This window comes from Notothenia coriiceps, unplaced genomic scaffold, assembly GCF_000735185.1.
Source record: "Notothenia coriiceps isolate Sejong01 unplaced genomic scaffold, NC01 NC01_scaffold00036549, whole genome shotgun sequence".
Classification (NCBI taxonomy): domain Eukaryota; kingdom Metazoa; phylum Chordata; class Actinopteri; order Perciformes; family Nototheniidae; genus Notothenia; species Notothenia coriiceps.
In genome coordinates, this window is record NW_011369250.1 from 92,530 (window position 1) to 103,399 (window position 10,870).

General features: G+C 40.2%; 2 protein-coding genes across 3 annotated transcripts in view; both read right to left on the reverse strand.

The window, feature by feature from the left end:
* Positions 1-6,516, reverse strand: part of blm (BLM RecQ like helicase) — a 13,265-nt gene extending 6,749 nt beyond the window's left edge. The window contains exons 1-15 of one of the 2 annotated variants that reach the window (XM_010792738.1): positions 6,147-6,515; positions 5,099-5,159; positions 4,450-5,008; positions 4,219-4,345; positions 3,925-4,028; positions 3,699-3,813; positions 2,965-3,617; positions 2,384-2,560; positions 2,161-2,279; positions 1,959-2,072; positions 1,751-1,849; positions 1,511-1,659; positions 1,324-1,430; positions 1,012-1,172; positions 704-899 (exon numbers count right to left, since the gene is read on the reverse strand). In XM_010792738.1, the coding sequence (XP_010791040.1) occupies positions 704-899; positions 1,012-1,172; positions 1,324-1,430; positions 1,511-1,659; positions 1,751-1,849; positions 1,959-2,072; positions 2,161-2,279; positions 2,384-2,560; positions 2,965-3,617; positions 3,699-3,813; positions 3,925-4,028; positions 4,219-4,345; positions 4,450-5,008; positions 5,099-5,159; positions 6,147-6,241 (2,836 nt within the window). In that variant the 5' untranslated portion in view covers positions 6,242-6,515. Of the gene's footprint in view, positions 1-703; positions 900-1,011; positions 1,173-1,323; positions 1,431-1,510; positions 1,660-1,750; positions 1,850-1,958; positions 2,073-2,160; positions 2,280-2,383; positions 2,561-2,964; positions 3,618-3,698; positions 3,814-3,924; positions 4,029-4,218; positions 4,346-4,449; positions 5,160-6,146 lie in introns of both variants that reach the window. The other variant, XM_010792737.1, reaches the window with a different exon arrangement.
* Positions 6,517-6,718: 202 nt separating this feature from the next.
* Positions 6,719-10,356, reverse strand: ctsh (cathepsin H). The gene is made up of 12 exons (XM_010792740.1): positions 10,047-10,356; positions 9,859-9,890; positions 9,568-9,673; positions 9,402-9,472; positions 9,204-9,308; positions 8,912-8,998; positions 8,738-8,793; positions 8,564-8,645; positions 8,392-8,460; positions 8,205-8,311; positions 7,230-7,355; positions 6,719-7,141 (listed from the first exon to the last, which is right to left on the reverse strand). The coding sequence occupies exons 1-12, from the start codon at positions 10,111-10,113 to the stop codon at positions 7,072-7,074; spliced, it is 978 nt and encodes a 325-aa protein (XP_010791042.1). The 5' UTR covers positions 10,114-10,356; the 3' UTR covers positions 6,719-7,071.
* Positions 10,357-10,870: the final 514 nt, after the last annotated feature.

A 10,870-nucleotide genomic window follows, 5' to 3' on the forward strand; every position in this document is an offset into this window, starting at 1 on the left:
GATGAACTCAAAGATCTAAAACATTTTCTATATACACAAAATAACCATTTCTCTCAAATATTGTGGCCTGTGTTCGTTGTCCATAACATACGCCTGCCCATACCATAACCCCACCACCACCATGGGCCACTCGATTCACAACATTACCCTAACCCTAACCCTAACCCTAATCCTAACCCTCACACCAGATACTGACTGGTTTTCGGACCCCCCCAATAAAGCAAAACTGCACGTTTCAGAGTGGCCTTTTATTGTGGCCAGCCTAAGGCACACCTGTGCAATAATCATGCTGTCTAATCAGCATCTTGATATGCCACACCTGTGAGGTGGGATGGATTATCTCGGCAAAGGAGAAGTGCTCACTATCACAGATTTTTTCAGATTTGTGAACAATATTTGAGAGAAATGGTTATTTTGTGTATATAGAAAATGTTTTAGATCTTTGAGTTCATCTCATGAAAAATGGGAGCAAAAACAAAAGTGTTGCATTTATATTTTTGTTCAGTGTATATATAATAATAATAATACATTTGATTTTGATAGCGCTTTTCCTAATGCGCAAAGAGATAGTCATTTGGAAAGTAAACATGAAAACACCCTGAAATATTGTATAGGCTGGAGAAGAACTTTAGTTTCTACATGTAAAAAAACATCCACATACATTTTGCATGCAATACAAGGGGTCTATATTTTTGCAACATACGAGTGAGAATCCTCTTGATGCGGTGCACGTCGGAGTAGGAGTAGAAGAGAATACAATGAGAGATGTCTCCGTCTCTGCCCGCTCTCCCTGACTCCTGGTAGTAACCCTCCACTGACTTGGGCAGACTGGCGTGGATCACATAGCGCACGTCAGGCTTGTCAATGCCCATGCCAAAGGCTATGGTGGCACAGATGACCTGGCACACAAGAATACAAAATGTCCATTTTTAAATCTTGCTCTCTTAAGACTTGAAAAGTGTTCATTGCTTTGTATCCATTAGTGCTCTTCAGGCTGTATCAGTGACTCACCTGGCAGCCGTCCTGGTTGATCCACTTGGTCTGCACGTATTCTCTGTCGCTGTCTCCCAGGCCTGCGTGATAGGCCAGAGCTAATATGTGTGATCTCTGCAGACTCTGAGCCATGTCATCACAGTCCTTACGGGAAAGGCAGTACACTATGCCAGAGTCTCCTGCAACAGGCAGAAATGCAGCTTAATAAACAAAAGACATTTTATATAACTGGATATGACAGACCTCAGAGTGTGTTCGCAGACAAATAGTTCTCACCAGGACAGTGATGTCAGTTTTCTAAAAATAACCAGGATCACAAAAAGTACTTACGTGGGTAGTTCTTCTTGATCCACGTGGTGCACTCCTCGCCAACCTTTTTGGGTTTCTTGGGAAGGACAGTGTACTTGAGGTTTGTTCTGTTGAAACTCATGGTGAACCTAAAAAAACATAGAAAACAATATTAATATTAAAATAGAACCCATTTAAAAGTCTGACAGAGGCAGAGAGGAGCACGTACACCTGGGGCCGCGTCATGTTCAGCTGGTTGAGGATGTCTTTCTGCACTCGGGGGGTGGCAGTGGCCGTCAGCGCCATCATCGGGACCTTTGGGTACTTCTGACGCAACTCATGCAACCTCTTGTAGTCCGGGCGAAAGTCATGACCCCACTGAAATGTTCAAAGTCGCAGGTTGATACACAATGGCTGTTGCAAAGATCAAAGCAGACTGCAGATGGTGTAGGAGGCAGCTGACACACACCTGGCTGACACAGTGGGCCTCGTCTATGACAAAGCGGGACAGAAGGCCTCGCTCGTACAGGTTGTGCAGGGCGGAGATCAGCTTGTTACTCGCACACAGCTTTGGGAATAAAAAATCATCATGAGTAAACATCAGAGATACTACTCCCTTTATTGTAAACAAGCAAGAAATTATACAAAATTGAGAGCATAAATCAACAATTTCTCACCTTCTCAGGGGTGACGTAGAGAAGTTTAATGATGGGGTCTTTCCGTGAGAGCTGCATATAAATCCTTCCGGCTTCACTGTCAGTTATTGAACCAGTCAGGGTTGTTGCTGGGATCTGAAAGGTAAGACGTTAAAAAATACTTAATACACATAATGAGTGTTTGATATGGATCTCGTTGATCAACAGGAGCAAACATACTTACATCAAGAGTAGTGAGTTTCTGGACCTGGTCTACAATGAGTGATTTGAGAGGGGAGATGACCACAGTGACTCCTGGTAACACGCAGGCAGGCAGTTGGTAGCACAGGCTTTTACCCCCACCTAAAAAATGCATCATTCACAAAGAAATGTGGACATTTGTTCTGTTTTTACCCCAAATATGTTGCAGAGATAAACTTCATTTGTAACTTCAGATCACCACGTACCTGTGGGCATCAAAACAAACGTGTCTTCAGAGAGAATTGTCGCATTAATTGCTTCTAGCTGATTGAACCTGAACTGATGAAGACCAAAGCGCTTGTGAAAAATCTTCATCATCTCCTGTGAGTGGGGGAAGTTGAACCCTCTGAAGCGATCATGGGCTGGGTTTCTGTAGGTGGGTTCTGAATGGGGAAACATTCATAGTGAGTGAATCAAATGCAGCACATCATCATCACATGACATCATCATGTATACATCATTTCTGAAACACAGGAAAAATGCTAGGAGTTAAGCAAAGGGTCCTTAAGCCTGCTTGGATTTATAAAGAGTATAATCAAAAGTAACCACCATAGAGGAAGATCAATTCTTGCCGTTTTAAGTTTGCAATAATAATATATTCAAAGATGATTAAGTTATTTCTATAAAGCTTGTTGGACACATTCTTCGACCTAAACACTAGTACAAAGAATGATGCATTACTAACTCATATTCAAAAATGCATTTCTCTGAGAATTTGGAAACAGTTCATTTCCCACCAAAAACATTTCATTGTTGAAGGACATGATATCATGCCGTGCAGATTTACCAGGGGAGGAGATCTTTGGAGTCTTCGGTGTGGGGGCAGGTGTTGTTGGTTTTTTGTCCCATGAAGACTTGCTGGGTCCCCCCTCTTTCCCTGCTGCTGTCACCGAGCTGGAGTTTTGAGGTTCTTCAAAGTAATCAGGGATATCTGACTCATTAAAATCATCTATGTCAAAGTAGTCATTGTAGAAGTCATCGTGCTCCATGTCTTCTGCAGCTGTGCTGGCTGCTGGCGTCTTAGGTTTGTTCTGAACTGGCTCTGGCCTTTTGGGAGAGAAGAAGAGATCTGAACCATCCAGGTCTGTGCTCGTTTTGTTCGAGAAATTAAATGCTTGGCTTTCGAGGCTGTAGGTCGATGGAGAGTCACACAAACTCTGATTTTTCACATTTATTGTCCCGCTGTTTTTACTGTGCAAGGCCTTCTGGGTGATAATACTGTCAGAGTGATCAGAGTCATAGTCCCCAGAGATAAGTGAGGATCTCTTGAGCTGAGAAGGCATCTGAGGGTCCGCGGGCGCTGAGCTGTTGGACGACATAACGCTAGACGTCTCACAGCTCAAAGACAATCTTCCTTTAAAGCTGGGTTCAGAAGTCACAGTGCTGTCAGGCTGCTGGAACGTCAAGGAACTGCCACCGCTATTTACAATAATCCTCTTCCTGTGAGAGAGAGGCAGATGATTGTAGTCATATTTAATATCACGATTAAGAACAAAGCTGTTGATACTCAAATGTACATACCTTTGAGCCCTCTTCAGCAGAAGCTCACTTCCACAGGACAGACCTATTAGTTCATTATCAGGGATGGTGTCAACCAGAGAGCAAATGGACTGCATGATACTGAAGAGTTGCTCATCTGTGAGGCAAAGAAAGAAGACAAATAATAAATGGAAATTAGGAACAGGGTGTTGATTTGCTAAACAAAATATGCACAAGTCTAGACACAACAGAAATGTGAAACACGTACTTGTATTGTCCTTTGAGTGGGTGTTGGAGGGTTTAAGTAGTGTTGTGCTGGGGCCCTTTGATGGCAAAGGACGGTCTTTGCTTACAGCAGCAGCTGATTTAGACCTGTGTGAAATAAAACTCAATTATGCATTTCTTTTTGTCAATTCACTTTCAGGTGAAATCCATCTTTAAATCTATGTTCAAAACGCATTATGCACTTAAGGTGAATATTTGAATAATATAAGGTTATATAAAATACCCACAAGTAAAAACATTATGTGCGAGGAAAAAACGAAAAAGTGAACACACTGACCTGGTCTCCAATGCAGAGGTAGAATAAAAGATCTCATCAGGAGACGGGGGAATATAATCGAGATCATCGTCAGGCTCCGAGTCATTAATCTTTATTACCTTTGGGTCAATCCATTTGTTGTTATTGCCTAAAAGATAAAAAGGCGTTTGGTATAATTCTATGCTTTCCAGACCCATAACAGCCCCACAATGTTCAAATGAAATCCAAATGCTGCATCACACAGCTTCTTACCTGACATTCCTTTAAAGGGCTCAAGCACTTCCTGGCTGTCCTCTTCATTGTCACTAACCACAGACTTCCGATGAGCGTGAGGTGGTCTTCTGGTCACTCTAACCGGAGTGGCCTTGTATTCAGTCTCTGGGGATCCAGGTCCTGGTGAAGCTGCAGTTTGGTCCAAACTCTGCTCCATTTGATCTGTTTCCATGTGAGTTTGTTCACTTCTGGAAAAAACTTTTTTGTTCGCTAAACTTTTTTCTTCACTTAGGGAGGACGGTGGATTTGCGCTCTTCCCGGACATCTCTGAACTAAAAGAGTCATTCTTTGCTTTGACAGGTGTCTCGAAGTCATCCAAATCATCCCAGTCATCCATCGGGAATCCAAGAGAAGCATCCAGACTTGCGGGAATGCCTCCAGTGCCACTTGTCTGATTGTCAGATTTAGTGGGAGCTGTCATCACCTTAAAAGCAGACCCAGCTGGAGAGGTCTGGCCTGTTGGGCTGATGGAGTCCGACTTGCCTTTTGAACTTACAGGGAAGAAGCTGTTGATTTTGGATTTTTGAGGTCTCTCAAGCTTTTTTGAAAATGTCAAAGGAGATGTAGTCACCAAACTGTTATCAGGTACATTGACATTCCTGTTTGTCAACACATTAGAGCTGATTACCTTAGTTGGCACTTCCACCTTGGTTGTACCTGATGAAGACTTCTTCTTGAAGGAGAAGGCCCTGAAAAATAAACCAGTGTGAAAATATAAAAACATATTTGGTTTAATATGATTCCCATTAGCTACAGCATTGCAGCAGCTTTCATTCCAGGGGTCCATACACAGACTTACACACCATGACAGTGTAAACAAGACAAGACTAAAGCACACAAACACACATGGGTATTTAATAAAGCAAAGTAAAAGAAAAAATGCGCCTTTTTACTTTAGTATTCTCGGTACACCCACCTTACACTTCCAAAAGGATCAACTCAAGCTTGCATTAACAGGATAGACAAAATTATATTTTTGTGTTGTCACATATTTTTCTTATAGGCCTATGTGGAAACTTTTGAAAATCAATTTTCTCCATTTTTCTTTGTATCTCAATTCCTGATAAACATAACAGCTGAGAGTAAAACCGTTGAACAATAGTATTAGTTTAAGCATTGACATATTAAGACAGAGTATCCAAAGACTCGCATGTTGGATTTGTCCTTACTTTACACTGTAGGTGAAGGAGCTTCAGCCACAGGGTTTTAGATCAGATCAGAGGTCAGAAGTGAGTACAGATGTACATAATTTTCTGATTTGTTTTATATTTGATAGGTGCTCAGTTAGTCTGCATTATGAGTTAGCATCTGCAGGACGCAATACACATATTAGTTTAACAGAGGCACTTAAATCATATTTGGACTCTATGTAGCAGCATGTCATGCTAGAAACATGCTAATTTCACACAGTTAACCATTTTAGTATCCTCCATTCGCTATTTGTAAGATAATGAAATACTGTATGAAACATGCCTTGAATTGAAACTCTGAAACTACTAATTCTGGATACATCAACTTAATGAGCATTTTTTTAAACACTATATACAATTTTTTCATTAGTAACAGAGCTATGACAAAACGTCACTGCTGTTGTGTTGAAAACATGCTAATGCTAACAGTGTCTATATGTTAGCAGAGCTGACAGCTCAAAGCTAGCTGTTGGCTGGTAAACTTACCCGGGTTTTGGTTTAGACAGAGACAGCTTGCCCTGAGCAGCAGTGCTGTGCCTCGCAAGCTGCTCCTCCAAGTTATTTTGTGGAAGACTAGACATTGTTGAACTAGCGAGTGTTAGCTAGCACAGCAGTCAGAGCTCAGTTCACCAAGATAGCAGCAGCTAGTTTCTTCAACATAGCTCGCGACACGGGGTGAGACAAGTGGCAGCACGCTCGCGGTGAGTTTGTCTTCCAGGTTGGTTGTAATTCGTTCATTAAAACTACACCGTTTTCTCGCTTCAATGTACTGTTACGTTTACTATCTGCAGCAGTCGTGTAGACAAGAGACAAACAGATTTTGCGCCCATTCAACAACTGACTCCTTATTGGTCGAAGTCGCGCATGAGATGAGGATTCTGGGAAATGCAGGTTTACGACATGGCACCTAAAACCCATTCCTAAATTATTGGAAACAAATAGTAGAAGTCGAAGTGAAACTCAAAAACAGCAGTTTGATTATTTTGTGTAAGAGAGTGTTAAAACAATTGTGTGTTATAAATGTATGCACTCTCTTTGAGAGTTGTCTTGAGTAATCACAGATTGTTCCCTTTACGGTTTATTGTTGTATTTTCTTTATTACTAGTCTTCATATTTGAACATCTTGCACACAGATGTAACAGTCATACAAGACTCAAAACAAAAAAAACGCAATATATTTTATTTATTATTTTAGTAGAATTAATTAAATGATGGATACTTAAGTGATCATTTTTGATTTGTAGATTACATTTATCACAGTACTTCACTGGGGCATAATATTTACTATATTTTGCCCACTGTACATGGACACACAGTAAGCTAGTGATTGATATTTAAAACACTATTCAAGTATTGTAAAAAATATGTTGCTCCCTTTTCAGCCCTTTTGTAGTTTGCTTTCATGCAGGAATCACACCACTGGGAAAGACGAGCAGGCAGCAAGTCCACACATGTTCTTCTCACGCTCAATGAGGAAATATCTGTAAGAGGAGAACATTGTTGATATCATTCTCTGTTTAGTATACATTTAGTTATATTTTACCTCATGTGATTAAATAAAATACTTACCCGTCAATCCCCCAGCGGGATCCCCATGAGTTCTTTACTATCCAGTAAGGGGTGCCGTCCTGCTGTCCGTACCCTACTGCTAACACAGCATGGTTCACCATGTCTGGGGTTTGGTGACATTCAGTGCTAAAAATAAGGAAGATAAGTGAGTTAGAGCCATCTTAATACAAAGACTGTTTTGATAAATAAGGAGGAAGTGAACCATTTTGCGCTCAAACAGGAACTTAACTGACAGGAAATGCTTTTGGTGCTTTATATGCACAGACATAATGTGTGTTTTTAAAGTAGTTATTTACAGGACATAATTTCCAAATCTTTATTTATGGGACAGTTATAGTTGGAGGTAAATGTGACTTTTTCCTCACCACTCATAGTTTGGCTGGTTGCATTTCAGGATATTTGGTTGTATTTGATTCTAATAAAGTAAGGAGCAGTGCATTGTTGATGATCTCACAAGTAAAAAGACACACTATTTATGTGTTTGCATGTTACTAAATTAAATTACTTGAAGAAAAAAGGTATTTTTCTTACAATGGTTATAGTTCCCTCATTTACTGATAATTGGGGGAAATTGTTACTTTAGCAAAAACAGGAAATACAATATATCTTGCTTTGAGTCAAGGTGTTATCATATCTATTAGAAGTGAGAATAAGAGAGAATATTTCTCCCCAGTCTTAAAAGGGAGTAAGATTTAAATTCTAAAATATACTTTAATGTTAAAGTAAACATCATATTTTAACTGACTTGTTACTAAAATAAGACATTAAAACGTCTGGTTTCAGAAGCATGTTTGGACTAACTAGGGAGAATACAAAAGGGGAAATGAGATTTTTAGCTCTAAAGGATACAAACTGAAACTTTAAACTTACCATTCAGTATGGTGAATATTGTAATTTTTATTGAACAGTTTTAAATGGAAAGTTACTCTATATTTACAGTAGCATTCATGACACAAACTTGTGACCTCTGCTCACCTGGTATACACTCCCCCAGAGTAATGCATGAAGTCGGAGGTCACCTCAAAGGCAAAGCTGACAGGATTGAGCGTAGCAACCGCATCTACCATTCCTTTCTCATCATACTGTAAAATAAAAGCGTCATCACTCACAGGCCTCTTAATAGAGACTATATATCTGGAGAAAGACTCTGATCTTCTCTCACCTGGGTTATGTTCACAACCTCTTTCACAAAAGCAGCTGCTAGTTCTGGCTTGTACACACAAGTAAGTTCCTGATTGAAAAAAATACATTAAAAGCCCTTAAATATATGTGACATCAATGTCAGTTTTACCTATCATGTAGTTTAGTTTATTTGTTGCAAAATATTTAGTTACAATAGCTTTGTATGGGTAGTCCTCCTCTGTCATCAGTCCCTTGTTGTACATGATGTATTCAAATGCTTGACTAGGAAGGCCGCTAAAAAAGACAAAATAAGATCTAGTTATCAGGATGTGTAGGTGACGCACACAGTCGTAGTTAAAGTTCAATTATCATAAGATGAATCTTACCCGTCACATCCATGGTTGTTGAAGTCCTGGGCACAGTCAATCAGCTGTTGTTCTGACTAAAATATATTAAAATGAGTGAACAAATACAGTAAATACTCTTGTCCCTACTATGACATTGGATTTGTGTTTCTACACAAGAGCAGAAGTTTTGATAGAGAAGTGAAAGAAAGTCACCAGTGGTACAAGCTTCCCAGTGTTGATGGCAGTAACAGACTCCAGACAGCCAGTTGTGGAAAAGGTCCAGCAGCTACCACAGGCTGCCTTTGGTGCAAAAAGAAAAATAAGATATTCGATTTATGAAATAAATCAGAATTGTGGTCCTCACAGAAAACAGGTTGACATGTCACAGGGTGTTGTTTTTCAGCTTGGGACCCATTTGATTATAACATAATTGACTGTTACATTTGGAGATATCAGTTATCCCCAGGAAATATTTTAATCTGCTGTAAGTGCATGCAAAATCCACCTGGTTCTTCACATCTGTCACGTAGTTCCCTTTCTTTCTCCAGTCGATGGAGTCTGGAAGTGGTCCTTTGCTGCTGAAATGGTTCCCCTTGGTGGCAGAGCAGTTCTGTAAAAGATAGTATGCATAAAATGCCCTCCCTGTTGAAACAAAAACAATACAAACATTTCAAATCATTGTTACTTTTATGGTTGGCGTTACCTGTGGCTCTGACAAGAGGAAGTACTTTCGAAATTCCCCAAATGTCATGTCTGTGAACTGGTTCAGCCCCACTGCAGGAAGAGAGGAGACATTGTTCAACTTTTTTCACAATAGACCTTGTACAAATAAAATCTCAAAAGTAAAATCGATAAGAGGCCGCTCTTACTTGTGAATGTTTGATTTCCTTCATTGTGTTTGTCAATCCTCCTCTTGTTCTCTGTGAATATCTGGAGCCTCTCATGGTATTCCTGCATGCTGTACACTTTATTGTACTGTTTAAGGGGAAGGGGTTTCTGCTGTCAATATTAGTCTACAGTATAAGATTAGTTATTGAAATAAATTGTTGTCAACTTATATGGCTGAAATCATGTAGCCAAGTTGTCCTTACAAATCACTTCCTCTTAACCGTACTGTAAACGACGTTACATAACAAATGTATGACGAAAACTGTACCTACCTGTGCCATCCATGACTTGAAGTGAAACTCATCTGAAAACAATCCATAGTCAAAAAGTTTAAAATACAAATAATTAAATAACAAGAACAAAGGGATACAACTCCATTTGAGATAATGAAAGTGAAAGTTTTTTTTTGGGCACAAAGATTCTTCAGTACAAAACAGACCAGAGAATCACAGCAGCTTACCTTTTTCAGACAGGGGAAAAGCTGAGGCTGCTGAGAGCAAAGCGAACAATACCAAAGAGATCATCATCTTGATCAGTCAGCAACCACCGAGGAAGCGAGGGAAAATCAAGTAGTGCGATGAGAAGTCACGAGTTGAAGTGCAGCCTGATCAAATTTCCCTACTGACACATAATAAACACTGGGTAAATCAGCCAATCAGTGGCAAGCATAATGCACGAATCCTCAGTTCGGTAAAGTTAGAACAGATTCGAACTAAGCAGATAAATAAGGCATACAAACTCGACGTCCATTAACACAGCAAGCGAGTAAGGTAAACAACAAGCTACAACCTAATTTAGGCTATATATTTGTAATAAAGCAAATACACGTGCGGTCCTCCGGGCTGGACAACTTTTTTAATTGGTCTCAACAAAGACTGGGGGGGGGCGAGTGCTCAGGGACCTTCTACAAAGTGCAATGCTGAAACGACAGCTGGGGGAACAAAATTAGAGAGACAGCAAGCGCATTTCGTGGCATCTGCGGGCAGTGGCAAGTACTTCCGGCATCTACCACGGAGGCCGCTACTCCGTGGTATCTGTGGCAAGTATATTATACTTGCCACAGATACCACGGAGTAGCGGCCTCCGTGGTAGATGCCGGAAGTACTTGCCACTGCCCGCAGATGCCACGAAATGCGCTTGCTGTCTCTNGTTTTCATGTTTACTTTCCAAATGACTATCTCTTTGCGCATTAGGAAAAGCGCTATCAAAATCAAATGTATTATTATATATATATTAGTCATGTTGACTCGTATTGCTCTTTCTTTTTTAAATCCCAGTGGACAA